This window comes from Musa acuminata, chromosome BXJ3-2 (genome assembly GCF_036884655.1).
Source record: "Musa acuminata AAA Group cultivar baxijiao chromosome BXJ3-2, Cavendish_Baxijiao_AAA, whole genome shotgun sequence".
NCBI lineage: Eukaryota > Viridiplantae > Streptophyta > Magnoliopsida > Zingiberales > Musaceae > Musa > Musa acuminata.
Window position 1 is genome coordinate 34,982,108 of NC_088350.1, and position 27,848 is coordinate 35,009,955.

A 27,848-nucleotide genomic window follows, 5' to 3' on the forward strand; every position below is an offset into this window, starting at 1 on the left:
TATCATTACACAGTGGATTTGTCCTTGTAAGATGCAATGTCCCTTTTGTCAGTCTTCTCTCTCTCTCTCTCTCTCTCTCTTGTGAAAGCATGAACAAAGGGGGCATAGGCATTTAGTGGTCAAAGCTATCATTCTTTTGTGCTCTTTGATGCCCCAAAACACTCCTTGGAAGTAGCAAATGGTCAATAATTACACCCTTTACTTGGAACCCCAATGATTGCAAGCTCTCACCCAATCCAGCTATAATTATAATTATGTATGTATATATATATGTAGGATTAAGTTGGAGGAGAATTGATTGAGATTTGGGAATCAACCCATCATATCAAGTGCATTGTGATGGAATTGTTTCAAGAACAGATATATTTGCAGGAAAAGACAAGGGTAAATTTATTTTCAATCAATATATATATATATATATATATATATATATATATATATATATATATATATATATATATGATGGTTCTTCATGGCAATCACTTGCCAACAAATCTCAATGTGCATCACAAGGATTGTTGACGGGAATGTCATTTGTGTTCCCATTGGAATCTACTTTTCATGTTCAAATCAGGAAATTAAAGTTTTGGATATTTTATGACTTGTCTGTCGTCTCCTAAAGTAGTCATTTTTTTTAAATAAAAATAAAAATATTTATTTATAAAATGTTTTGACTTCCGCCACTTAAGGATAAGAATGCTATTATGTGGCAGATATAATTGCCAAACAAATCATTCTTTTTTTACCCAAGTCATTGTTGGTGATTATGGTCATTATAGTTTTAATTATTTGCTAATTTTATTGCTAGCCTAAATAATAATTTTTTAAAAACTAAAATTTTGATGAGACACAAAAAAAAAAGTATAAATTAAGAGGAATAGGTGAATTTAAAAAAAAAGTTCCCATGAAATGCTTTAACTTTGAAATTTTATTATAGAACACTCCAAGTTACATGAAAATATCATTTTACTCTTGTCTTCATCGAACATTATCGTCTCTGCCCTACATCGCAACCCTCGTGTGAGAGTTATCGTCATCGTTCATAACCCTAAACCCGAGCTGACTCCATTTATCATGCATGAACACTCCACGATCAGTTAGTCATCCTCGCCTCGCCCACGAGCCATCACATGATGAAGGGGCATGAGAGTTGTCGTTACCTCCGTAAACCTCATTGGCCCTCTGGCCCCCTCCTTTTTTATGCGAGAGACGTAGGGGGGCATGACGACAGTAAATGAGTCGGGTGAGAATTAAAAGATAAAATAATTATTTATAAAAGAATATATTCTGCGAAAAAAAAAATTAAAATTTAGACGCTAAGCGAAAAATAATCATTTTCGCACGATGGGAGTCCCCTTTCGATATATATTCTCCTCTTATCCTCACCTCTTTCTCCGACTTCATCGATTCTTTGGTGTCGAGACCAACAATAAGGGATCGAGAAAGCTAAAATATCTCGTCATCACCACCGCCACCACCACTCACCCATCCTGTCTTCTTCCCCTCTCCTCCTATTCTCTACCTTTAACTTTGCTCCTCTCTCTCTCTTCAAACACCTTTTGGGCTGCTCAATTCTCTTAAAAACCCTTCTTTTATTGTTTTGATGAGCTTTTCGGCTCGATTGTACCACCCGGAAATGGAAAAGGAGGCGTTCTGGGGCCTAAACTGGCAGTCCACCGACCCCAAGGTGCCGCCGGAGTTGAATTCCGGCACTGCCGCCGCTGCCCTGCTGCCGCAGCGCCTCCTCAGCCTCAATTGGAACCAGCCGATGAGCTGCGACGCTGGCTTCGAGTCGGCCCTCAGCTCCGCCGTCGTCGGCCAGACTGGGAGCATCTGCAACTCTGGCGAAATCTCGCCGAGTTCTCGGCGCCGTGGCGCCAGCAATTCTTGTTACAGCTCGCCTCTGAATTCCCCTCCAAAGCTCAACGGCAGAGGAGCGCTCCCGATGCCGATAAATCCAATGCCGGGCGCCCATTCCGTGCCGTTCGCCGCCGAACCGTGGTTTGCGGATGGGGCCGCGATGCTGTCTAACTATGGAGGCGGGAGCTCCGCGGGTTTCCCGGGCCAGTTCGGGCTCCCGGTGATCCCTGCCAATCTTTCGAGGGTTTCGAGTAGCAAGTCTCTGAAGACGGGCACTGGATCTGGCATGGGAGCTCCGGAGAAAGGGAGCGATGCAGGGATGCTGGGCCCTGCCCGAATGGAGATGGAGATGATGTCTAAGCTCGGTGGATCTTCGACGCCGGCGGATTCGGAGCCCGGCAACGGGCAGGAGGAGTCATCGGTGTCGTCCTTGCGAGGCGTCACGGACAGCAATGCCAGGAAAAGGAAGGCAGCTGCAAAAGGGAAAGGAAAGGAGGCATCTTTATCTTATGCTGCCACCGACCCGTTTACTGTATGATAAAATGTCTCTCCACGCTGCTGCTTTCGGCAATGTTTGTGGTAATTCCGTCTTCCAGGATTGTAAAGCTTGAAAATTTTGCTAAATGCAGATGACAGAGGAGGAGAACTCCGATGCAAAGAGATCGAAACCGGCCGAAGCAAATGGTAAGATGAAGACCGAGCAGAATGGAGATCCTGGCCGGAAACAGCCACCGGAGCCTCCGAAGGACTATATCCACGTAAGGGCGAGAAGAGGACAAGCCACCGATGCTCATAGCCTTGCCGAGAGGGTAGGAAGAACAATCGGTCACAGTTCATCGGCATGTACTGCTATTAGCTTCAGAATTTCCAATTTTTGATTTCATGACTGCCTCATTTCACCAGGTTAGAAGAGAAAAGATCAGTAAGAGGATGAAGTTCCTGCAAGATCTTGTGCCTGGTTGCAACAAGGTATAACCTTGTCACTTTTTCGTTAGTTTCGGAGGCCTCAGATCATGAAGCCCCGGTTCGAGTGATCGATCCTAACAACTGTATGAACTGTAGGTGACCGGCAAAGCTGTAATGCTTGATGAGATCATAAATTACGTGCAGTCGTTGCAGCGGCAAGTCGAGGTATCGACGTCGTACATGGATTTAGCTTTGCATAACTTGTAATCTGGAATTGGATCTGAATTCTAATTTTCCGGTTTCAGTTCCTGTCCATGAAGCTGGCCACACTGAATCCCCAGCTAGACGACATGGAAAGTATCCTCTCGAAAGATGTAAGCTTTCAGAGTCTCCTTGATTCTACTTCCGTCAGAGCTCATCAGCTCGAGCTATGCCTGCCTTCTTAATTTGGCTGCTGGATGTGAACTCAGATGTTTCAGGCACGCGGACTGATGCCGCAGCCAGTTTATCCGGCGGAGATGACGAGCGCAGCAGTTTCAAATGTGCACCAGCCTCAGGCAACCCCTGGCCAGAGCATCGTGACTTCTCTCCTCGAAGCACAGTTCTCCTTAAATCCATTGGAGTCCTCCTTGCACCAGTCTCAAAGTCTGCAACTGGTTCCCCTGGATGGATTCACAGTTGCTTCCTCTCAGGTAAACGATGCAGCCATAACATCGAGGAGTGCCTTAAAAGTGAGCCTTTGCGACGAATAATATGTTATCTCTTTCAGCTCGGGGAATTTTGGGAGGATGACCTGCAGAGTGTCGCTCAGGTTGGGTATGGACGGGACCAAAAGCCTGCATTCTCCTCACAAAGCTACCCTGGTAAGCGCAATGGAACACCGATCTTTGATTAACCATGTTATTAAGCTGGATCTGATGCATCATCATCCTCTGATGCAGGTCACATGAAGATTGAACTCTGATAGCTTCATTTCCTCCCGGAAAAGAAGCCTCTGTATATAACCGAGACATCACATCGGATCAGCATCGTGAAGTTTCTTCGGATGACCAGTAGGTCTGAGCAACATAATTTAGGTGAAGACTTCATCTTGAAGCACAAGTAAGATTGTAATGGAGGAATTCATTATGATGACGTGGTTTTGTACTACGACGAGTACTATCGATTGATTTATGAGTCAATGAAGTTGTTCCCATTCTTGTTTGCGACGAGGAATCCCACGTCTTCTCCGTCTTACCCATGCGACTTGGGCCACCTAACAGTAAAAGCATTACTCGTTCCCGGTTCTTCCATGACTAGTGACTTGTCGAGGTTGTTTACTGTGTCGATACAAGATAGACCATCCTGTCATGATAAGAACAGCATCGAAATGACCAGACTGGCAAACTCTTTCGAGTTTGTCATGGATCAATCGAAGCCGAAAAGTCATCGTTCGGATGTCTGCTTCAGTTTATAGCTTTACAGTTCATCCAGGGAAGAAGAAGGATGGAACTGCAGCAAACCGGTGGGTTAGATGCATTCCAGCAAAAGTAGGGCATCTCCTCTTGGATGAGATGCCAATCGAACCAACCATCACCAGATTTCTAGTTGCTTTTGATCTACGTAATGGTTACCTCCTCAAGAGCATTCACGGCGGACGTGGATCTCACGGTGATGGTCCAAAGAAGGAGAGGGTGTCGGGACTGTGGGGTCGATACGATGTTTGGCTGGTGCAGTAAGCTGCCGTCGATGGCGTCCTCTTCCCCCTCCCCCCACTTCCGACTCCGCATTCACCAAACCCACCTAACAGTGAGAAGCTTCACAGTTTTTCCCACTGCAGGTGAAATGTTGTTCTCCGGCAAACCATTTTGCATTCATGATGCCCCCTTTTCTCCTTCTTTCGCTGCCGCTGCTGCTGTTGGACTCATCTTTGTCTGCTTGCACGGATGCTCTGAATCATGATGCTGGAAAGATGGTCCTTCGGATCTTCAACAATGGAGAAGGCAAAGGTAAAGCTCGCAAATCTCCATCCATAGATAATAGCTTCTGCAACCAGAGTGTAGGTGGAATTCCATATCAGCAGCAGCAGCAGTGGCCACTTCTCCAAAGTTTGGCCCCCTCCCACACACAACATCTTATCTATATCCACAGCACCTTGCGTCCGATACCAGACCAAAAGTAACAGAAACAAGGTAGCAATCGACGCAGACCATTGCTTGGCATTGAACTGTGGCCCTGTTCCATCATCCTGTACCTCAAGGAAAAGTTGGGTCCTTCCTACTCTTCACCCCCATCCATCACGGAAGAAGAAGAAGGAGAAAAAGAAGACGATCGATCGATCGATCGATGTACACAATCTTACTCTCAGAAAAAAGAGACCGTAAAACCTGTAATGCAGCAATTTGTAGCCTAAATAAATCCACGTAAATTTACTCCATTTGAAGTGCACTATCTATCTTCTCCATCCCATCCAACATCAGGTCCCTATCATGGGCAACCAAGCAAAATTCCCACATCTTTGGTGGTGAAGTGTCGGTGTCAACCAACTGGCAGTAGAACTCTCGATCAATCAACTTTGTGTCATCGACCGTGACTCTTTTTGTTTGTGCAACACAATAAGTGAGGCTTTTGAGATGTGGATAAGATTGTTAAGATGGATTTAGAGCATGATTATGAAAAGTAGAAGTGAGTTAACCTGAGAAAATGACACACCCAAATGAATTGGCACATCAGCAGCTGGTCGATAAGAACTGCTATCTTTTGTTTGTGGCCATAGCAGAAGTTAAAGGATCTGACCACACATTCCATGTTTCTTTCTGAACGATTATTCTTTGCCAGTGGCAAACACGACGGCAGAAATGGATCTCCGTTGATGGGCAACACCAACGAGGAAATTATCACTCGCTCCACTCCATATATTTCTTATCATCGTGTTTGATCGACGAAGTCCTCACATGACGATCACAGTCAACCACAGAACACATCCTCGGCGAGCCACAGCTCTTGCAGCAAGCAGCAATCACTCCTCGCAACATGTAATGCTGCTGCAGCATTATTGATTCGATAACCCAAAACAGTATAATGATACTGATGGCTACTGTTCTGGAAAACGCACTAAATAAGCAGATTAATCATCATCTCCACTATTTTACATGTAAAACTATAATACTGTAATAGAAAATATCTTTTACCATTGTTTAGAATATCGAGAAGCTCATTGCTTGAGGGAACTACGTAGACCCCTAAACTCTCATTCCAACATCGACAAATATTTACGGAGAGCCATTTGAATGTGTGAAAATAGATAAGATTGACTTCTCCCCTAAAGAATTCTATCCTAACATGGACTTCTTTTCTATTGATCAATATCTGTCATCAGAATTCACTTAGTTTTATTATATATCTTATCTAATTATAAATGATCACATAATCTAATAATCTATAGTATGGGTCAATCTAATACTGCTAGATGGAACTAAGTTGATATTTGACCGCTTACTATTTTCTTGACTTAATACTTATATATTATTTATAAAAACTAATATGAGTAGATTGTGATTCATACCGAGGATACAACGGATCTCTACATCAAATACTTCTGCTGGTTAGGTGCGTGCGAAGAGAATAAGATATTGATGATAATATATCACAAAAAAAACTAACATTAGAAGAAGGAAAAAAAAGATAAGAGGAAAATATTTAAAATAAAAAAAATCATTACTTATATCAACATTCTAATAACTATAAATAAAAATAATTAATAATTAATAAAAATAGTTAGTATACTTTTTTTTTTCTCTATTTAGTGTTGTTAGTGTAAACAACTTTAAGCCGTGGCCTCGGGGCTAACGCGGCTCGGTTCGAGTCCGAATGATGGGGGATCTTCCTGGGACGACCTTTGAGATTGCAGAAGACCGACTACAGTGGTCCGATCGCGAAGGGGTCACTGTTTCCTCCGAGAGGGGGCTCCCCGTCTGGGCGTTTAGTGGGAGGCCTCCGTCTTCACACCTGCACACAGGTCGGGTCGGGAGAGCTTGGCCCGATCCCTCCAACGATCAAGTTAGTGAATAGTCGCAGGGAGTTTTTTTTTGTTGTCCTCACTCCATTTCTTCGGAGCGCGAGGGTTTTTATAGTGAAGGTTACCATTGTCTGATGTGCCCGCTTGCAGGGAACAAGATTGTACTCTTAGTAACGTCTGACATCGACGTTGGCGTGACGTGAAGGATCGAGCCTGAGCGGGATGTTAATGTGCCTCGGTCGACGTTCCGATCCGTGTTGATAAAGTGCTGTCAGGTTAACAAAGGTAGAGGCGCGAGGTGTCATTTGGGGCAGCTGACGTCAACCCAAATCTTATCACCATTATTACCCTCATCAGGTGTAAAGTCTATATATTATGTAACCTGAATCTAATTATAAGGAAGATTTCATCTCCATATGCTCGAAAATCACAAGCTTGCATACATTAAAGTCTAAATTGTGTTAATAGCTTCATCTAATGACACAAATAGTTGAGATGATCTCCTTAAAAGAATGTATGGATAAAAATTATTTTATTTATGTTTATATTTACATAAATAAACATAACTTTATCGTGTCAATTATCAATTCTAGATTCATTTTGTTTTATGGCGCTTTTTCAATATGACATACGTGAATCATGTTTTCCACATTTTCGACCTGAATTTGTATTGCATGAGTGATTTCCATCAATATAAAAAAAAATCTTGATTAAATAAATCAAATCATATAGTTTTAGACATAAATATACAAGTCAACATATATTTAATATATTGCTTACTCATTTAGTATCTCATTATTTAATATATAATAAAAATAAATTTATATAATTAGATTCCATTTTTTTGAATAATAAGGCACCTATAAATTGAAAATTTAAAGGTCCAATAAGAAGAAGTAGAAAATCAAACCAGTATATAATATAATATAATATAATATAATAGAATGATAATGATAATGAGAAAACAACGGATGCAAAATAAACCAGCACACATACTCATACTCAAAACAAACGCCCTCTCCGACTAAACCACACACAGGCAATTCACCACTTCACACTGTGCTTACTCCGCCGCAGCCGTCTCCTCCACCTCCACCTCCGCCTCCACGGCCGCAGGTGGATCTTCCACAGGCTTGGGATCTTCGACGGCGGGTTCAGCGGCATCCTCCGCGGCAGGAGCTGCCGCCGCCTCCGGCTCGGCCTCCGGCTGAGCTTCTTCGGTGGGCTCGGCCGCTGCTGGTTCGGGCTCAGCCGCTGCAGGCTCTTCGGCGGGCTTTTCTTCGGGTTCCGGAGTGACTTCTTCTTCTGCTGGCGACTCCGCCTCTGCCGCCGCCGGCGGGGATGCTTCTTCTTCCTCGGGCTCTTCTACGGGTGCTGCCGCGGCTTCCGTCTCGACCACCGCCTCGACGGCCGGCGCTGGTGGCGCTTCGGCTTCTGCGGGGGCTTCTATCGGCACCTCGATAACCGTAGTCGTTTCCACCTGCACGCATGCATTATAGAGCCGTCCGCATCAGATGATAACAGCAAACGTCTCCATGGTTATAAGCTCTTCATCGACTCCACTTCCGTGCTCTAAATGTTTGGGTTATCCGCAAGATAGATTTTTTTTAGAGTCTCACTATATTTCAATCAGTTTGTAGTTTACAGCATAGAAGAAGAACAGATCTCCTCATCCGTTTCAGCTTACAGACAGAGATCACCGCAGACTACGTAGGCTCACCTCGACCGAAGCCATGGTAGCGGGCGAGAAAGGAGCAGCAGACGGAGGAGGAATGAGAGGGAGGAGGAAGAGGATGGGATGAGGAGTGGGGATGGTGGTGAGGGTATTTATATGAGAGATCGAGGAGCTTTACAGAGAAGCAGCCACGTAGAATTGGCTGGAAGTCCATTATTATAGTAATTTTTAGGAGAAAGACGTGCAGTCACCTTTGCAATTGTTTAGTCTATTCCTCGGGATAGTGTGAGTTCAAGTCGATGGATATGCGCACCCCCCATTCTGATTGTGATGACAACAATTATTCTGTATTTTCTTGAGTGAGCGCAAATTATTCTTTCTTTTTGTTAACTAAATAGTATTATATATTATCAATAATCCTATAATTATCATTATATATATATATATATATATATATATATATATAGTACGAGGAAAAGAAGGATGTTTTATTGCAGTTTCATACGTTGATTTCGACGAAGGAATGTGTACAGCGTACATGATCGAGAAATGGGGGTGAGGGTATCGCAGTCGAGGGAAGAGCACGATGCATCCTCCTGTCTTAGGGCAGGAGACGCAAGTGGGGCGGTCGGTCCGAGTGCTTTAATTTAAAGCCGCTCACCCACGCAAGCCATCATCGTCGTCGTCGTCGTCGTATACTGGCTTTCGCGACGCCCGAGGTTTCTTTCCACGTGGCGCCCCTCCCTTGGTTCCCTTACCTCTCGTGGCCCGCGATGAGGACGCTCCCCGCGGGGCCCGCGTCGTCGAGAGGCCTGCCTGGCGATCGAGCGTGGCGGGTCCCGCGCGGCGCTGTGGGTGCGTACGACCGTTCGACCTCGTTCCGCCCGCCGCTCGAGTCGTGAAGGGCCGGGTCCCACCGTGGGGCCCGGTCTGAGGGACGGCCGCGGACGACGGTGTCCGGATGAGGCCCATCGTCAGGGAATGGACGGACGTGATTGGCGCGAGTCGAGCGATGGCACGTGATAGCGAGCGTACCGGCCCGGGCGCATCCCGACTGGGGCCCGGAAAGGATTTGGGGACCCGACAAGAGGCACCGACCAAACCTCCACCTGCGCCTACGCCACATGACCTGCTTCGGTGGGTCCCCTGGGTCCCGCGTCTGCCTCCCCGCCCTCTCGACGCCGCTCCGAGTGCGGTTCGTCGACTCGGCCCGGCCACCGACCAGGGAAACCCGACCACGAGTTAAGTAACACGTGGGCGTGGTTCTCTGTGACGAACACACGAGCGAAGAGGGAATCCATCGCGCGAGACCCACATTCACGGATCGGGAATACGAGCCAGATCAGCGTTTTAATCGGACAAAAACGAGGGTCAGCCACCTCGCCATGTAGGCCCCACGTCGTCGAGTAATGGAAAGGCAAATTGGACTGTTTGGTGGCAGGCCCAAGACATATGACCCAAGTCCCGAGGACACCTCTGAAGTGAAGACCAGATGGGAAGCCAAGTGATCGTGAAGGACCCACACGCTCGACCAATGAGAAGGCAAGTTGGTCTGTTCGGCGGCATGCTTGAGACGTATGATCCGCACTCTAAGGACACTGCTGCTGTTTCTCGCTTCCGGTGTTCCCTCTCTCTATCGTGTCCTCATGCGCTCGATGATATGCAATAAATAACCATCAAAAGGTTCGACCTCTGTTGGTACCGGTTATGATGCCACGAAGAGTGCTTGACCACAATGGTTGCAGAATTGATTCGCCTTTCACGAGGACGAATCGAGTACGTCCACAGCGACCGGCTCGATTTGATTGGCATGAACTACATCCCAATTTAATTTTAGATTTTTTTCGAATGAAGTCAAGTTTCTACATTGATTGATGAGAGCCTTATTCATCGGCAAAGGGTCAAAACATAATTTGAGTCGATCGATTAGCATTGGATTTTACTTTGATTATATATTTTCAATAAAATTAATTACGGAGGGAAAAGATTTAGGGGATGAGGAATCAATTTTATTTATCGGGGATCGAAAGACTGTGGGCTTGTTGAAGTCCAAATTAGGCCCAATTAAGTTAATTGGGCTTGGATGAGGTCGACCATGGGCATTGCACAACTTGTCAAAAATAGTTGGTGACTGCACATTACTGCAGTGATTGATTAAGATGTGTGTAGATAAATATTAATAAAACCATGAAGCTCATGATCATATATGCGAGACATATAGCAACCTTAAGGATGTGATTTAGGCACCTAAAAGTCACATCATCATCGACACATGATTATTTGAATGGCTTATCATGTTATTTCTCGAATAAGGTGCGATAAGCATCGACATAAATTAACTGTGTGTGTGTAAGAAAGAAAACACGTGAACAGTGGCAACCAAACACAACAACAAAGTGTAGATTGGGACCTCCCACTTGGGAAGACGGATGCGTTGAATAGTGAGCAAAGACAGAATCACGGACCCCGGTGATGAGATCCGAGTGTACTGACAACAGTACAAATGCAACTTGTCGACATCGTTCTTCGCTGCTCTCAGCCAAAAATTTTCATCCCGGTAAATGAACACTGAGCTCACACTACACGGGCAACTTTGTTTGTATCGAGCGAGCAAGCAAGCATCTCTTTGGCTATTGCAGGTCAACCATGTCATTTGTTATTTATCGTTTGATGCTTTGTCTCTCACCTCACATGTCTCGTTCCAAGGCATTACTCTAGTGGTACACCAAACACGTTTATTAAGGATTAAATGTTTTCTCTCTCTCTCTCTCTCTCTCTCTCTCTCTCTCTCTCTCTATAAATATATCAGAGAAGAGATGCAAAGTGGATTCAGCTACAGTCCGACATCACGTGACTTCTCCCGTATCGAATGTGATGGAAGCACTGAATTCCTTGTCGATCTCCCCACCCCCACCCACATAAATACGCCATGAATGGGGGTTGTCAGCTTGGCAGATTTCCGTTCTTAATGAAACCTCACATCATCACGTTCGATCAAATCACTCACAGTCCCCCGTCATTAAGTTACCATGCAATTCTCACTTCGATTGGAGTCTCAGCAGAGTCTGTGGAAGATAGATATGTAGTCCTACTGGATCACATGGTTACTCGGATCGCAGTTGTTTTTATAGTCCGTGGACGATCATTGGATCTACTGCTGTAGATGAGCGTGTGAAAGGACGTCGACGTCGCTCATGGCGTGCTACCAGACATGTGGACGGCGTAATAACCCCGACCCCCAAGCTTAAGGTTTCACGTGAGCAGTCATGGGGAAGTGTGGCGAAGCCATGGATATCGTGGACCTTGTGCCTTAAGACTTGCCAAACCTTCTGACCCTTCCCTACCTCTCTTCTTCTTCTTCTTCTTCTTCTTTTTCTACTGTGACCAGCTTCCTGTCAAAGCAACTGCTGCAAGCTGATCAAGTCCATATATTACACTAGTGTCGGAGTGTGATTGGGTTGGAAGGATAGGATGGGGAGGAGGAGGAGGATTCCGGCATTTGGGAACTGGGACTACGACGACGAGCTTCCCATCACCCAGTACTTCGAATCTGCAGCGCAGGCCGGGTTGATCCGAGACCAGTGTTTGAGTGGAGATGATAAGCTTTGTAAGCCGGAAGCTGCCCCGGTGAAACCAGTTGGCTACCACAGCGAGGTACCTCAGCCTTCTTCTTCTTCTTCCCATTTCAGCCCTTGATTCACGGTGGTTTTAGAGTGCTTCAGGTGAAGAAGGGAGGTGGGAAAGGGGAGAAGCAGCGGAGGAAGCAAGAGAGGGGGTGTGGCGTGACACCACAAGACAGCAGCCAAAGGAGGCCCGGAAGAGCTCCCAAGGCGGTGGACGAGGACCTGTACAAGATCCCACCTGAGCTCCTCTACCAGAAGCCAAAGAGGGTAGGCAGCGAAGACGTCTCCTCTCCCACTAACTTGTACGCCGCATGGCTATCTTTGAACTCTCGTTTGCTGTGAGCAGGTGCAGAAGAGGTTCCTGAGGAGTCCGTGGCCGGCATGTCTGGGACTCAGCTGCGTCACCTGAGGAGGAAGATGAAGCAGAGTTTTAGCTGTACTCATTCTTCTCCGGTCGATGGGGAGATGTGATGTATCGTGAGACAGTGTCACATCATTCACTGTAGTGGGTAGTACTACTGCCTTTGTTCTGTCTCTTTTCATGCATTTGAAAGGCTTGTGGAATGCTTGCTTTACCGAGAAAGGAGCGAGAAGAAGGAAAAGCAAGAGGCCTTTTGACCTTCCTCTCTGCCACAGAAACGAATCGAACGTTCAAAAGCTCGGTCAACAGACAGCATACCACTGCAAACAGTGACTCATCGCGTCTTTATCATGGCCCCATTCACCCCCCCCATAAGATTTGTGTTCCGAGGCATTAGTCCACCTCCTTGTCATGAGCTCGCACAAGTCTCATGCACAAAACGTAGCCATTTTAGCTTTGGATACCGAAGAAATTAGATTGTGTGAGGATACGTCAACCATCTCAACCTCTTGTTGTATATAATCAATCGAACGTCAAGATTACTCTTAGCAACGAGCCTTATGATCGAACGTCAAGATTACTCTTAGCAACGAGCCTTACGAGCATAATCTTTTACCGTCGTTTCACGATTGTTCATAGCTTTCAAAAGTAATCGGTGCAGTGCCAATAAAGTATTGTACGTCTCACGAAAAGTAATCGGTTCAATGCCAATAAAGTATTGTACAAAAAGTGGGCCGGATGAAGCCCGGTCCGGCCTGGAAGAGGACCGGTTCGTGCACCAGCGCCACCGCCTGTTTCGCCGCCGGTGGTCAAATCTCCGCGTTCTTTTTGGGTGCGAATATCTTGGAACCACGTGCCAAGGCGACTCCGGCCCCACTTCCCATGTCCTAATACTATTAGCTTATAATCCGTCCCGCTACGCAACTTCTCCGCTCTGTTTTCCTGTAAGCGGTCCATTCCCTCTCTTCCTCCGCTCCCCCCTCCCCACTTTGTCCTCTCCTTCTCTTTCTCGGGTGCTCTCTCTCTCTCTCTCTCTCTCTCTCTCTCTGTGGCAAGAGGCTTGCAGGTGGACCTCGGCAGACAAAGGTTAAGCCCGCACGTACGGACTACGACGACAAAGTCTCTCCTTCCCCCCCCCCCCCCCCCCACCCCCCCTCTCTCTCTAATTAAGAAGGGTGATCCAACAGAGAGACAGGAGGTGCAGGGAGGAGGAGGAGGAGGAAGATGGGGGACAAAGCGGTGGTAGGAGTTGTGGACGACATGGGGGAGAACATGCAGTGCGTGGACCACCCTTACCGTAGCAACCCCGGAGGTGTCTGCGCCTTCTGCTTGCAGGAGAAGCTGGGCAACCTGGTTTCATCCTCCAAGTCCACCCCCTTCTTCTCCCTCCAGCCTGCCCCTTCCTCCTCATCGTCCTCGCCCACCTCCTTACGCTCCGACGCCGGCGTCGTCGTTGGCGGAGGCGTCGGGTTTGCATCCGGCTACTCACGTGCCGGTTCGGCCGGTGGTGGACGTAGGACCAAGTTCCCCTTTCTGGCCGCCAGCCACAGCAAGAACAAGAAGAGCGGCGGCGGCGGCGGCGGCTATGGGAACGGTGGAAGGAAGGTGATGGCTTCCGTCGCCACCACGACTAGCAACACGGACGTTTCTGCGTCGGCGCGCAACGACGGCGGTTTCGTGTTGAACCGAAGCAGGTCTGTGGCGCCGAGAACGGGTGGAGGCCTCGTGCAGGGTGGTGGTGGTGGTGGTGGCGGCATTCGGGAGTCAGCGGTGGCGGATAGCCCACGGAAGAAGAGCTTCTGGTCGTTTCTGTACCTCTCGTCCGCCTCTTCCACACACACCGCTTCTTCGATCACCAACGACAACAGCAGTAGCAGCAGCAACGTCAACAGGCGGAGATCCACCTCATCCTCATCGGTTGGAAGAGGCGACAGGGACGTCAGCGACAAGCAGCAGAATCAGCAAGACGACCCATGCACCGCCGGCCCTATGCAAGGCGTGAACGGCGTGGATGAGGCGGAGAGCCCGTGCGGCAGCCAGTCGTCGTCCTCGTTCGGTAGGAAGGTGGCCCGGTCCAGATCGGTGGGCTGCGGCAGCAGGAGCTTCTCGGGGGACTTCCTGGAACGCATCTCCACCGGGTTCGGCGACTGTACTCTCCGGAGAGTCGAGTCCCATCGCGAGGCGAAGCCCAAGGCCGTCCTCAACCTGGAACATCACGACAACGAGGGGGAGCAGCTGCGTCCGACGGTGAGGGAGCGGGTCAGTTGTGGAGGGCTCTTCGGTGGTTTTGGGATGATGTCGTCCTTCTACTGGCTCTCGGCGGCCACGGCCGACGACGGCTTCGACGACAGCAGTAGGATCCCGGCGGCCACCAGGCCCACCGCCGCCGCCGCTCAAGGAGGAGGCCGGACGCGGAGCTGGGGGTGGGCCTTGGCGAGCCCAATGAGGGCGTTCAAGCCTTATTCTAAATCCCTTAACGCCATCAACAATGCTGCTGCCTCTGCAGCGCCAGCCACCAACTTCATCTCCTCCATCAATGGCAGCAACAAAATGGTTAGTGACGGTGGTAGCAGCAGCAGGAAAGGCCACAAGCTCGCTGCTAATCCATCATCTCTTGCCGTCGGAAGTTAGCAAACCACACACCTCTGTTCAGCCAATTAAGCGGTGTTCATCGATTTGTTCTGGCTTCCACAGCCTAATAATTACGATCTTTCTCTTCTCTCGGTTTCCCATGCAAATGTTGTGAGGCTGTACGGTGTAATATTTTGGTGAAATAGTGTCACGGTGGACTCGTACTGCTGCTGCATGTAGCTCTCGGACCGCCCTATCCCTCGAGAATGCACCTGAAGACTGTCGCGGTGCCGAGCGAAGCAGGGGAGCATTGAGTGCTCGCGAGGCCTTCGCCTTCCTCTCTGTCACCCCAACAGCTGCAGTCTCCATCGCCCTGCGTGCCCTCGAAAGCATTTGTCTTTTTGGGCTGTGTCCTTTAGCTCGGTCAATGAGACAGGGGCAGTACGCTGTCATGGAGCACATGCCGTCTCCATTGCCCAACTGGGTGCAGCACTTGGAGCTTTGGCCTCTTCCCTCCGTGATTGATCGTAAACTATCCACCGATGAGAAGACAAAAGGTAGTGCACCTTTGTAAGCCCCAGGAATTCCGTTTACTGCCATTAACGACGCATGTGATGCTTGTTTACGCGGTGGCACTTGCAAATCCAGGGTTGACCCAAGGCAGAGTCTCTGTCTTCCAACTAAGAAGAGCCGAATCCACCATGTGCGAGTCGGCATGTTAGATCAAGTCCACCGCCGAGAACTGCTTCCACTTGGCTGACACAAGCACATTGATGCCACCCTCGCGCCTGCTTCCTCCCCGCGGTCTATCATCTCCTGCCGAGGAAAGGCATTCTGCAGCTACGGAGTCAGAGAACAGAGTTGTTACACTGATAGAGAAAGAAGAAGCCAGAAAAGGATGCAGAGACCGAAGGGCATCGATTGATGCGTGACGGAACGTGAAAAAGGGTCGGAGATCAGTGGTCGCCGGGCCGTAGCATCATGTCGGTTTGATGCTCGGGACTTCCGTCCACATCACATGGCTCATGTTCCAAGAGAGCAGCGCTACTTTATGAGCTTGTGCGTTGGCAATGCGAAGACAGTGTTCTGTGAATCTTCGCGTTCCATGTCGGGTGTCCCTGTCCGAGCCCAAAACGGCAAAGAAATGAATGAACCAGCTCATCGATGGCAGCTCCGCCGCTGTGGTTGTCCGATAGCTCAGCTGAGGATATTTAGTGGTGCAGATTCATGGGGCCCTGCAGAGCATCTCCCTGTACAAAGACAGAGAAGAAGACAACAGGATGATGAAATGGTATGCTCCGCAATCCATGTTTTAATTAGCCAATTAGACGCTGTCCTGCTTCTAAATCTATCAATATCTTCGGAAAAAACCAGTTATATCCATGTCAAACATCAGAATGTTAGGATGTGTTTGATCATTTTACACTGATCTAGGGAAAGATATATATATAAATATTTACCTAGAAATTTCTCGCAGGCTTTTGGCGAAAGAGACAAAGGAGTTATGATGGATGTCCTGCCCTCCTTGCAAAAACCCTGGTTTAGTGTGTTGTGAGTCGATCAAATAATGCTCGATTCCTCTCATCGGCATTTCCTCGAACGCATAAACTGCTTTCTTTCTACCAGCCGTGCAACGACAAGCTCACCGCCGAGGCGGATGACATCAACAACACGTCAAGTGATTATGACGACATGAGATTTCTCTGATCTAATAAATGGTTAAAATTTAAGGATTATTTCTTTTGTTTTAGTATTATTTTGACCAAAGAAAATTGAGGACGTCTTTAAAAGAAATAATTGAAGGAATATGCAATAATACTTATTTTTATCCTGTAATTAGTTCCGGACAGCCAACAGGTTGCATTCACCACCACATCTCATCCACGTTTCCACTTCCCGCATGCGTCGGTATCAAGTGACCTCGTAAGATCCGCCGTCCGTTTCTTCGAAGTCACCTCGTCCCTCGTTCTAATGCCCAAAACCCAAGCGACGGCACATCCCCTTCCGTCCGTCGCGGCTAGGGTTGGGGCCGAAGGAGGCGATCGAGATTGCTCCTCTTCTCCTCTGGCGGGGGAGGTAGTGCCCCTCCTCCTTCTCTCCATTTCCAAAGATATGTCTGCGTAGGGGTTTCGGAACGGTAAGCCGGTGCGACGGCTTTGTGGCGCTATTAGACCTGAAAAGATAGATTAGTAGTCGGAGGCGAAGGTGGAGATGTTGAAGACGGGTTCCACTCCTCGCGACAGAGCCGTGAGATCCAACGCTAACCCTAACCCTAACCCCAGCACGGGCTCGGCAATCGAGTCGATCCCTAAGACTTCTTTAATGGTTGCTTTATCGAATGCCGGCAGCAAAAGGCGGCCGGAGGGTGCCTCGTCCTCGATGCAGCTTACGAGCAAGGAGGCCAAGCTGAAGAACAGCAAGCCAACTCCAGGTGACGATGGGCTTATTTGCTTTTATTTATTTGCTGCTGCTCACTGCCCATGTCTTGGTTCTCGTTCTCTCTACTTCTTGTACGATCATGTTTGTCTTTGATTTGGGTAATTTTCACGATCTGTAGCATCAATAAATTACTCGGAAAAAAGGTATGATTTGGGGAGCTGTCATGTCGTTGGTTAACCTGGTTCTGACTACTTCTGCGGAAAGAGTGTTTGCTTCTTGCTGTTCCTTTGATATGTGGCTGTTGCTGGGTTATGGTTAGGTTCAGCCAGCCTACTAGTTGCTTTTGTCAATTTACAATCAATGGACAGAGGGAGACAACCAAATTAACATAACCTCAGTTTGGTTCGGGTAATTTTCCCTTGTAGGGGGGTCTTTTTGTTCCTAACTCATCTCTTTCTTTAGTTTCTGGAAATAATTAGATTGCTAGATAGCTGAAGAGTTGTCCTTCAAAAAGGTTTAGTGATGGGTTCAAAGGCATCTGAGACTGATGGCATTGCATAATGGCTTTTTGGGGCTTCCATGGCTGTTTAGGCTGGGAGTTCAGTTCATGGCAGCAAATTTGGACACTTTTAAAGTGGAAAGAACGTCTCTTGAATTGCACTGGTAAATTTTGATAATCCTAGTATCTGGTTTCTGCGTATATGTATGCGAGTTGGTGCTTTTTGCGCTGTCTTGCACTCTTGGATTTTTCTATTTATCCCATCGTTTTTGTTGCGGTTGGGAATTGGTATAGGGGGTAGAATGGATAGTTAACTTTGTATCTGCATTCCACTCGGGTTTGTTCAACTTTGTTCTTACCATTTCGTTCAACTTTGGGAATTTGGTTAGGGTGTTTACACATGGAATATCTATTTCTCATCCACAATTGAGCTCATGTAGCAGCCCAATTAGTTAACAACAAAATTTCCATTCTTACACGCTCAAGTGCATTGCCATATTGGAGCTTCATCAACCATAAACAGACCCATTGAAAGTTCAGATAGATGTTTCCTTGCGTGATGACGAGACAATATTATGTTGCCTTATGAAACCCAAGGTTAAAATATTACTTTTGTGGAACTATGTTTTCGATAAATCAAAATACAAACAAGAAAATTATTCAAAAATTAAGTATAATGATGAAAATCATATGAGAGAGTTTCATTCTCCTCGTCTGTCTCAGGTGACATGTCTTATTTTAGAATTACACAATTTTGTTGCTGAGATCAAGTTTGAATTCATGCTTCTTCCTTGGAGGGACCAGGTTTAAGAAACATGTTACATAATTTATGATCCTATTTTAGTTTCATCTGGGGATTTGTCATGACTTTATACCTGATAGGCTTTATTATCTATTGCTCTTGGAAGCCTTAACCAAGCTAAGGAATGAGGCATTGAAATAGGACAGTTGAAAGCATGCTTCAAACATCCCTTTGTGTTCTGATGGAATCTGATTTTGTTGACCAATCACAAATTCGTCAGGTGTGCTCGAGTAGTTCATCTTTTTCTTTTTTCTTCCTATATTGCTTAAGATATACATTGACTCTATGATATGGATTCCTTGGAATGTGGCTGGAAGATTTTTAGCTTTGTTTGAACAAGGTTCACAAGATTGTTTTAGCATATTCACAAAATTTGTATCGGAATTGGAACAGATTGGTTAGGTCCTTTATTTTCTCTATTGACCCAAGAGCAGCTGCAGAAGTTCAGGTTTGCTTATATTGGTCATGATAGACTAGCAGTGCACATAACTCAATCAACACTGGCATGAACCAGCAATAACTGTTTGAAATTTGGCTGGACTTGCTGGAACCAGCTGGAAACCACCAAAGCTTGGCTGTGCTGGTGAGAGCCAGTACACACTGCCAGAATTTGTTGATCTATATGGGAACCAGCCAAGCCTGACAATGTCCCAGAATCTTTGTAGTACTGCTTCTGGCTGATACTGACCTAGATCTCTTGATCATCTTTATGTTCCCATTTTGTCTTTGTTACAATCTGTTCCTAGATTCTGCAGGCTAGATATCCTTGCATCAGTTCTTAGCTTGTTAACCCTCAAATAAAAGCTTGCTTGGTCATCTTTTAAACATTCTTGGAAGGCCATAGTTTATCTCCTTGGCCTGTGGTAAATTTGTATGATCCTTTGAACTAGGCAGTTCTTCTTATGCCAATGCCTGGGCTGATCATCTTGCCCTCATTCTTTCACATGTGCATGTCTACCATCCATGTGTCGAATTGAACTCTGATCCGAGAGGTCTTTTGTTTTTCTTCTTCTTGTAACCTTTTGCTCATGGAATATTTGTCTAGCTACTGAATTCTGTTTCTTTTTTGCATCTATGTAGAACTATCTGAAACTGGTATTGAAGAAACAGATCTTAGTACTTCAGATGATGATGCTTCATCATGGATATCTTGGTTCTGTGGGTTGCGAGGTAATGAGTTCCTCTGTGAAGTTGATGAGGACTACATACAAGATGACTTCAACTTATGCGGGCTACAAGCACAGATCTCCTATTATGATAATGCCTTGGACATGATTTTGGACAATGACTCGTTTAGTGGTATGTTCATAAATTGACTTTATAAAATTTGCTCTTTTCTTCTGTACATTCATTTCCTGCTATTTGATGATCTTCTCAATGTGTCCTGTTTGACACACTTTATGTGATGATCCTCTCAAATGAAAATGAAATATGCATAAAGCTCCAAAACATGAATAAAATGTGTCAAACAGGACATTGTTGTTTGAAGTCGTATCGTATGCACAACTTTGTGCATTGCCTTTTCAATTTGAAAATTTGAGGTTCTTTGTGTTCGTTATGGATTAGCTTCAAATCTCAAGAAAATGTTTTCCAGGCGACATTGATGGTGAAGAAAATAGTGAAATTGAACCTGCTGCAGAGTTACTATATGGTCTTATTCATGCCCGTTATGTTGTAACCACCAGAGGACTAAATGCAATGGTAAACTTTATTTTGCTACCTATTTCTATAAAGATACGAAATGGTTGTGCCGACACTGCTTATTGTCTGATTGTGCAGCATGAGAAGTACAAGAAAGCAGACTTTGGCCGCTGTCCTCGAGTCTTTTGTGGGGGACAGCCATGCTTGCCAGTGGGCATATCAGATATTCCCCACAGTGGATCTGTAAGGATCTATTGCCCAAAATGTGATGACGTTTACTTTCCAAGATGCAAATACCAGAGTGGTATCCTTTATGTAGTACTTTGGATTTTTTTTTTACACTGTTTTATGCCTGGAATTAGAGGACACAATCGCTGAATGCATTCTTTTTATTTGTTGGGGTGGGGGTGGGGCTAAGGGGAGGACTCGATACCGGGAAACTAGACCGAGGAAAGGAACACTTGGTTGTAAGACCAAGGTTCAAAACCTTATCTCCAGTAATACTGCCATTTTGATGCATATTGGTATGAGAGGCATGACCTGAACAGAGTGTACCGATGAAGCTCTGATTATATATTAGCTATTGGATCAGGATATAAGCTTGCTTAATCCTTATTACACGAAGTAGAGGGGCGAAAAGGGGCTTAAGTAGCTAGATGGCAAAGAATAGGCTAGTATAATCTAGCAACAAATGGACAAAGTATCGAGAAAAAGAAAGTGTGGAATCTCATTTGGGTGGTGTCTTTATCTCTCAAGTGACGTCATAAAATATCTCAGTTAATTTTAGCCATACACAACACTGTAATTTGGGTTGTGATGATTTGTCAAATACATATGCTTGCATACTTAAATTTTCTCGTTGATGCATCAATGAAACACCATGAAATATAGTATGGAGATTGAATGCTCATTGGATTGTTGGATGTTGATACCTTCACTTTGTTCAGATATGGATGGTGCTTACATTGGCACAACATTTCCTCACCTTTATTTGATGACATATCCTTCAGCTAAATCTGCAACGACGGTCCAGCATTATGTGCCAAAGGTTTATGGATTCAAGTTGCATAAGGGCTCTAAATAATTGCTCAGAGAACATGCATCCCCAGTTTTATTCTGACAGCAGGTTCATCCTGCTCCTGATATGGTATGTTATCTGTTTTCCATAATGCTAATCCATTGGGATTTCTTTTCATGGTTTGTTGGACTGTTGGAATCATTGCATGTGTTCTAAGAGGATAAGAAATGCTTACATGTTCTCTCTCTCTCTCGGCCTCACAATTTTTTTTCCTGTGGCCTCCGATGTGTGTATTGTTCTTAGACTGCCACCATGTTGTACTCTACATTAATTGCAGAACGTGTTCTATGTTTCTCTTCATGTTGATGGGTTAGATGTAGGCATTATGATGTTATATGACCTCCCTTTGTCCTGTGAAGAGTCCATCTTTGGGCCTTTTCTTGGCATTGTAAAAGACAGGCAATTGAAATATATCATGATTTTTATTCGTCATTATAATCTTCTATCAAGATTGAGATGATGCCTCGTCCTCTGAAATTGAAACAGCAAGATCAAACTGTATATATTTATTGTCACTTGTATTTGCTGATGTTTTCTCAGTGGCGGTCACTACTGATCTTGACGCTGAAACATCACCGGGCCCGGCTGCTACCCTCAAACCTTCTATGGTGGAAGGTGTCGACATGCCACTCTTAATGACCATCTTGTTTTAAATGCTGCAATCTTCATCACCGATGGATCTTTCGTCGGTGACAGCGATCGTCTTCGCTCAGGTCACAGAAACCTTGCATCCTCTGCGTAGTTATCCTCCAAGATGACGATTACTCGGCCGTAGTTATCCTCTGCGTGACCCAGAAGAGATATCACTTCATCTACGTCTTTTCTTTGACGTAGCCACCGAGTTAGGCTCGGCTTATCTTACCATTTCTTGTGCAGGAGATAGAGAGATTCCTGTAAAGGTCAAGTGAGTAAGGATGAACATGTCATCTCACGAGTCAATTATCCACCTCACGTCACTTGTTTTTTTAGGAGAAGTCACCCGAGTAAAGACCAGAGAACAGAATTAAAAAATCATGGTTCGACTCTCTCGGCTCACCCCAAGTGCTTTGAGCTTGAAGAGGTAATGTATGTGTTTGTTGTGGCGGCCGATGACGGATAAGAACGGAGGGGGCACTGCTTCGACGCCTCTCTCTTTCTATCGTCATCGCCTATCTCCATCCTGCAGCAACAGCTACAGCTCTACAGAAATATCCCCGTGTCATTATTATTATTATTATTATTATTTATTATTATTATTATTATTATTACGGCTTTATTGGTGGTCCCACGTGCGCTCCATCTACCAAACAACAAGATGAGATGGCGAGACGGGTGACACAGATGAGGGGTAAGAATTGAAGTGTGTGGTGCGGGTAATTCTAGAAGGTGGCTCGGATGTGTGGCCGCGCTTTTACATGTGGTACCGGCTTTGGACAATTGCTCCTTCGCGAAGACAACGTCACGGCGACGAACCCCGCCTTATCCCATCCCACGTGTCGCGCTGCAGAGTCCAACACGCTTCCTCGTCGCCCCCTCCCTCGCTCTCCGGAAGTCACGCGACTGCTCGCCCGTCTCCGACGGACCACCCAACGTAGAAAAGGATCGCTGTTTGAATGAACAACGAGCTCGCACCCGTGGGAGCCGCAGCTTCCGACCAATGAAAGATCACGGCTCTCGTGTTTCGTGATTCAGTCTGCACACGGGACTCGCGCTGAGACGATATACCATTCTATCTAAAAACATGTGAGCCCACGACGGCGACGCCCCATCTACCCAAACGGTTAAAAAACAATAAGCGAGAGCGCGGGTCCCGCACCTGACGCACGCAGATCGGGAGCAGGGCACATGGGTCGAGTTTCGACCCGTAAAATTCCAGCTCAACGGATCAGATTACATCAAGCGGCAAATGGAATCGATCTCGACCGCTCCTCGATGGTCTCGGCGAGCCGATCGCTCACGAGGTCGATCCAAACCGGCGGGCCGATTCCGTGGGCATTGGGCCCCCCCGGTTGGATAAGCTCTTCCCACCAAATGTTGCACCAACCGCCTTTCCACACCTGCACGCAATTAGTAGCCTCCCGTCTCGTGGGCCCCGCCCTCGCGCGCAAACCAAAATGGAGCCGTGGCAGTAACCCGCATTAAGAGATAAAAGGCATTTGCGTCATTTCACACCCGGGTCGGTTTGTTTTGGAGTGAGACGTGAGATTTGGGCTGCGGGTGGCCGCATGAGGCTGCCCTCTTCCTTCAGACAGGAAACAGCCTTCGGTATCACCAAAACAAGGCGCGTGACCCACCGGAAGCAGTACGTCGGCGTGCTGCGACCTCGAGAGGGTGTTCCCTGCTCGGGACGAGACAGGGGGAGCCTCGGCGCAGTGGGTGTGGAGGGCGGGGGGGGGGCTGTGTGCGGGCGCCGGGAGGAATCCCGGGCAGCCGAGAGGACGGGACGGGTAGCTGCCCGACCTGCCCGTGATGGGCGTCTCCGCTCTATAAATCGCAGTATTGTGCTGTGGAACGCAGTTTGCCGATTTGGCTCCTCGCTCTTGTTTAAGGTTTGTTCTATTTCCCCTTTGTTTTCCTCCTCTTCTTTCTAAGTGTTTTTTCTTGTTAGATTTAATTGGTGTAAAATTGGACTAAATCAGAACCTGAATCGCGACGGCGGAGCCAATCTCACTATAATTTTCTCCTTTTTTTAATATTATTTTTTTTTTTGCGTTATTTACGTCGCTATCTCTCGCTAATCAGTTTAATTATTTTTAATTTATTGATAATTATTTGATTTAAAATCTCTGATGTCTTTTTTTTCTTTCTTTCTTTCTTTCTTTTTCTTCAGATCTGAAGAAACCTTAAAGAAACTAAAAAAGATGGCATCCAACTTCGTGGGCAATGGCGATGAGATCAACGAGCAGCACCACGACTACCACCATCACCACGGCCACCACCACCAGGCGCCGTCGCCGCGTGGTCAGGGGCCGTCACCGCGCGGGGTTCGGCGGGCGTTGTCCTCGAACTCAGCGGCCTGCGGCCAGGGCGCCGCCGGCGGGTCGATCCCCAAGTGCGTGTGTGCTCCCGCCACCCATGCGGGTTCCTTCAAGTGCCGCCTCCACAGGACGAACTCCCATGGCCACTCGCCGCCCTCCCCAACCTCGATCCCTCCTCCTCCGGCACCCGTGAACTCATCCCGCACCCCTACCGTGGAAGCTCAGTGACCACAAAGAGGATCGGCGATTCCCGATGGCTTTGGAGAGATTCTTAATTTGGTATCTTTGTTGTCTCATCCACCCAACCCTATTCTTCCGCTGCTTCCCCCTTTTTATGTATGGAGGTGAGAGAGAGAGAGAGAGAGTTCTGTGTGTTCTTGGGGTGTACTAGTTGTTCTTGTAAATATGATCTGTTTCAATGATCTAAAGCCAAAAAAAAGAAAAGATAAAAAGGTGGTGTTGTGATCTGTGCTTGCTTGATCTGATCACAACCAAGAATTGGGTGAGACACTGAATTGATGCTTCATATTTCTCCCCCCTCCCCTTTTTGTTTTTTGCCCCTCTCTGTTCTGATCACAGTGGATTTGTCTGTTGTTGCTTGTTCCAGGTTCACAAAGCTACTGTAAGAAATCAAGGAATTAATTTGTGTTTTTTGCATCCAAGCAACAGGATGTAAGTCTAATCTTTCCTTCAGATGCAGTCACTGCAGCTGCTAAATGACTTGTTGAAATATCTCAATTTGCAGTGCTTTCAGTGACGAAGATGATTGTCTCCAGCATATTAATGAATTGCCTGTATTCTGATCAAGCAATTGGCAGCTGGTATTTCTTTATCCCAACTCTCTGAAACTAATGCTTCTAACTTTTACTGTTTGAGTCCAGTGGAAATTCATGTCAAAATAAAATCTTATTCAGTGTAAATAGTGTCTAGTTGTGGATCAAAATGTCAAAAAATAACAGATATTGTAGGTACTTTTCATATGTTGTAATAATTTCTGTGTTGCAAATCAAGTTGAATTTTGTTTAGATAAGGAGTTTGTTGAAGAGTTTTAGTATGTCAAACTCGAACTTATTTGTCTTCAAACTATTGGATTGGTGTCTGGGATAATATGATAATCTAATACATTAGAGGTTAACAAGGAAGGAGAGAGAGAGACAGATCTAATACACTAAATTATAGAAAGAAAAGATAGAGAGTGATGAGTGATTGTAAGAGATAATGATGAATCAACTCTTTTCTTCTCTATCAATATAAAGCCCACCACTCTTTCAAAACTGTTTTCTAGCATTCTGAAATTTGGAAATGTTTAGATTTGATCCGTTCGGAGATGCCCTGTGGTAGAGTATTTTTTGATGAAATCAAAGTAATTGCAAGATTTCTTCTCCCCATACTTTTGCTGGATATTTACTACTTTTCATGCTGCATTTGTTCGATTCTTTTCTCTTTAGAACTGTGCTTAGAAGATGATGCTGTTATATACTTTGAGTTTGTCTGGGTACTTTATTCTCTCTCTCTCTCTCTGTCTCTTCCTATTGTTCGTATGAATTTTACAGACTTTATACTTTTCTCTTTCTGTGTGATATTGACGATGTTTTCTTCACCTTTGTGATTGCTGATCTTGGTGGGTTTAGGGTTGGTGGAAGTTGGCTAAAATGATTGCTTACACCCAACCAATTAGTGTATGCTTATTTTACGACAAGGATGATGATCTGAACCCTCACTATGTTCATCATTCGTCGTAATCTACCAATTCTAGAGGAGGTCTGATGTGTCCGAGTGGCGCCCGTAAAAGTTCTTGCTTACATTATACCTATTTCTTTTAATTCCTTCCTCATGGATTTTTCAAGTTGACTTTATACTTTTTTCCTTTTCCTTGTAATATTTTTCTATTGCTTTGTTTGTCAGGGAAAGACAAATCTCTACTTGTTTGCCCGGTTAATCTGAACTAGCTCAATGTAGAGGAAACTAAAGATTATTTATTGTTGTTTTAGAATATGAAACATCCATATGTGATTTACTATAGGAGGCATCTTTTTGGTACTTTTGTGATGCTTAAGTTGTGACATCCACATTTTGCTTCTCTCTTTCTCTCTGTTTGTTTGTGTATATTTTTGCTACGTGAACTTATCACAAATGTAGTACATATGCTGGAAGAGGATGTGGATCTCTTACTGTCACTGACTTCACCCAATTCTATGGCAATATGTCATGCAGGTGATTGGAGTCATCCACCGCCTACCCAATTTTACCCAGGGATGGGTTGTTGTCATCAAGAAGCCCCGAGAAACCTGTGAAACTATCCACAACGAATCTTCCTGATCAAAAGTTGCAACTCCTACAGATCCACAGTGCAAAAGGAGGAAAAGTGGCACGAGCCCTTTGATTGCCTGTCTTCACGGGATGCCAATGCCCCATCAAGTGGAAAAGCTTTCGACAGCCAAGCCTTTCCGTCAGCGGTGGGTTGTTTCTGCTGCTCCTCCTCCTCCTCGGACAGATTGTCTTCATGCAGCCAGCTCCTGGGAGACATGCATGCAGCAAGGAGTGAGGAGGCCTGCCCATGGGCCTCCTTAAGCTGATGTACAGTATATCATATACATCGACTCTCGTAACTTGAAATTATGTTCTCATTAAACTGCAGGCTACATGACCCTACTTGTGATCTTTCTCAAATCTCCTGCACCCGAGGACCCAAAGTCAAACCAATCGTGGCTCGGTGGGAGGTCGACGTCGTTGGGCGTGTAGTGCGCGGCTGGACTGGGCGGTCTCACCCACTTGGCCGCACATGTTCGTTCCATTTTTCCCTTAAGGTATGGATCCTCTCTCTATCCACGAGGTGATGGATGGAGTTGATTAGATTGCTGCATGCACTCTTTAGGTCGCGCCCATCATCCGCATCACAAACCTTGGAGGGTCTTGTCATGTTCGGAATCCTAGAATGTAAAGCATTGCATTGCAAATTTGGTATCTCAAGTGGAACTTGTGAAATAGGAGGCCATTTCCATATGAAAGAATAAAGGATGCAAGGAGAGAAGGAAGTTCGAAGGATGCTAAAGATTTATATGAGGAATGCAGCATATGCTTTATGAAGATTCCTATTAGTTTGTGCGTGTGTCGTTTGAATTCGGATTGGCTACCATAGTGGAGTGAAGGGATGATAAGTAAGAATAATTACTCTCTTCTGGTATCAAAAGTCAAGTTGCTAAGATTTTATCATTGCACTAGAGATTACTAAAGAGGTACGAGGAATAAATATATGATATCTTGTGCCCAAAGAGCATGTCGGGATATGAGATCTATCATTTATATAATAATACTACACTAACTAGCTCGGATGCAGTGACAAAACATAGTTCAATGAATTGCTCCATTAAAAGGTTATTTAAGTTGTCAAGAACGTTAATGGTAACAGATATATTTTGCTAATATAATGGTATTGAAGTTTTGGTTTCTTTTTATAATCACCGATAATTTTTCACTTAACATAAATTAATTACTATAA

General features: G+C 45.8%; 5 protein-coding genes and 1 long non-coding RNA gene across 10 annotated transcripts; 5 read left to right on the top strand and 1 right to left on the bottom strand.

Moving 5' to 3' along the window:
* The first annotated feature begins 1,411 nt into the window (after positions 1 to 1,411).
* LOC135630814 (transcription factor bHLH77-like) lies at positions 1,412 to 3,974 on the top strand. Its single transcript, XM_065138037.1, has 8 exons — positions 1,412 to 2,392; positions 2,490 to 2,669; positions 2,764 to 2,829; positions 2,923 to 2,991; positions 3,072 to 3,140; positions 3,237 to 3,458; positions 3,536 to 3,629; positions 3,708 to 3,974. Exons 1-8 carry the CDS (start codon positions 1,604 to 1,606, stop codon positions 3,728 to 3,730), a joined length of 1,512 nt encoding a protein of 503 aa, XP_064994109.1. The 5' UTR covers positions 1,412 to 1,603; the 3' UTR covers positions 3,731 to 3,974.
* Positions 3,975 to 7,680: 3,706 nt separating this feature from the next.
* On the bottom strand, positions 7,681 to 8,627 carry LOC135631362 (induced stolen tip protein TUB8). The gene is made up of 2 exons (XM_065138967.1): positions 8,484 to 8,627; positions 7,681 to 8,243 (listed from the first exon to the last, which is right to left on the bottom strand). The coding sequence occupies exons 1-2, from the start codon at positions 8,496 to 8,498 to the stop codon at positions 7,827 to 7,829; spliced, it is 432 nt and encodes a 143-aa protein (XP_064995039.1). The 5' UTR covers positions 8,499 to 8,627; the 3' UTR covers positions 7,681 to 7,826.
* A 3,098-nt stretch (positions 8,628 to 11,725) lies between these two features.
* LOC135631186 (uncharacterized) lies at positions 11,726 to 12,597 on the top strand. Of its 2 annotated transcripts, none has more exons than XR_010494315.1 (3): positions 11,726 to 12,092; positions 12,151 to 12,328; positions 12,408 to 12,597. XR_010494315.1 is itself a non-coding variant. In XM_065138650.1 (3 exons), the coding sequence occupies exons 1-3, from the start codon at positions 11,910 to 11,912 to the stop codon at positions 12,468 to 12,470; spliced, it is 414 nt and encodes a 137-aa protein (XP_064994722.1). In that variant the 5' UTR covers positions 11,728 to 11,909; the 3' UTR covers positions 12,471 to 12,597. The 2 variants fall into 2 exon arrangements, 1 of the variants encoding a protein (XP_064994722.1); XM_065138650.1 differs by having other exon boundaries at positions 11,728 to 12,092; positions 12,161 to 12,328.
* A 772-nt stretch (positions 12,598 to 13,369) lies between these two features.
* On the top strand, positions 13,370 to 15,190 carry LOC135631978 (uncharacterized). The gene has a single exon (XM_065140186.1). It carries the CDS (start codon positions 13,647 to 13,649, stop codon positions 15,051 to 15,053), a length of 1,407 nt encoding a protein of 468 aa, XP_064996258.1. The 5' UTR covers positions 13,370 to 13,646; the 3' UTR covers positions 15,054 to 15,190.
* Positions 15,191 to 16,943: 1,753 nt separating this feature from the next.
* Positions 16,944 to 22,403, top strand: LOC135631979 (casein kinase II subunit beta-1-like). Of its 2 annotated transcripts, XR_010494566.1 has the most exons (6): positions 16,944 to 17,424; positions 19,754 to 19,972; positions 20,268 to 20,374; positions 20,453 to 20,618; positions 21,262 to 21,461; positions 21,933 to 22,403. XR_010494566.1 is itself a non-coding variant. In XM_065140187.1 (5 exons), the coding sequence occupies exons 1-5, from the start codon at positions 17,205 to 17,207 to the stop codon at positions 21,396 to 21,398; spliced, it is 849 nt and encodes a 282-aa protein (XP_064996259.1). In that variant the 5' UTR covers positions 16,944 to 17,204; the 3' UTR covers positions 21,399 to 21,824. The 2 variants fall into 2 exon arrangements, 1 of the variants encoding a protein (XP_064996259.1); XM_065140187.1 differs by lacking the exon at positions 21,933 to 22,403 and having other exon boundaries at positions 21,262 to 21,824.
* Positions 22,404 to 24,578: 2,175 nt separating this feature from the next.
* LOC103976780 (uncharacterized) lies at positions 24,579 to 27,554 on the top strand. 3 transcript variants are annotated; one of them, XR_671052.3, is made up of 5 exons: positions 24,579 to 24,851; positions 24,957 to 25,021; positions 25,095 to 25,170; positions 26,564 to 27,156; positions 27,225 to 27,554. It is a non-coding gene; the product is annotated as an uncharacterized LOC103976780 (long non-coding RNA). The 3 variants fall into 3 exon arrangements; XR_671053.3 differs by having other exon boundaries at positions 26,564 to 26,805; positions 26,988 to 27,554; XR_001976825.2 differs by having other exon boundaries at positions 26,564 to 27,436.
* Positions 27,555 to 27,848: the final 294 nt, after the last annotated feature.

Coding starts and splice junctions, on each gene's coding strand:
- LOC135631186 (XM_065138650.1), top strand. CDS start 11,910: ATGGGGAGGAGGAGGAGGATTCCGGCATTTGGGAACTGGGACTACGAC. Junction 12,093..12,160: donor CAGTTGGCTACCACAGCGAG/GTACCTCAGCCT, acceptor AGAGTGCTTCAG/GTGAAGAAGGGAGGTGGGAA. Junction 12,329..12,407: donor TCTACCAGAAGCCAAAGAGG/GTAGGCAGCGAA, acceptor TGCTGTGAGCAG/GTGCAGAAGAGGTTCCTGAG.
- LOC135631979 (XM_065140187.1), top strand. CDS start 17,205: ATGTTGAAGACGGGTTCCACTCCTCGCGACAGAGCCGTGAGATCCAAC. Junction 20,375..20,452: donor CCAGAGGACTAAATGCAATG/GTAAACTTTATT, acceptor CTGATTGTGCAG/CATGAGAAGTACAAGAAAGC. Junction 20,619..21,261: donor AAGATGCAAATACCAGAGTG/GTATCCTTTATG, acceptor CACTTTGTTCAG/ATATGGATGGTGCTTACATT.
- LOC135631978 (XM_065140186.1), top strand. CDS start 13,647: ATGGGGGACAAAGCGGTGGTAGGAGTTGTGGACGACATGGGGGAGAAC.
- LOC135630814 (XM_065138037.1), top strand. CDS start 1,604: ATGAGCTTTTCGGCTCGATTGTACCACCCGGAAATGGAAAAGGAGGCG. Junction 2,670..2,763: donor CTCATAGCCTTGCCGAGAGG/GTAGGAAGAACA, acceptor TCATTTCACCAG/GTTAGAAGAGAAAAGATCAG. Junction 3,459..3,535: donor TCACAGTTGCTTCCTCTCAG/GTAAACGATGCA, acceptor TATCTCTTTCAG/CTCGGGGAATTTTGGGAGGA.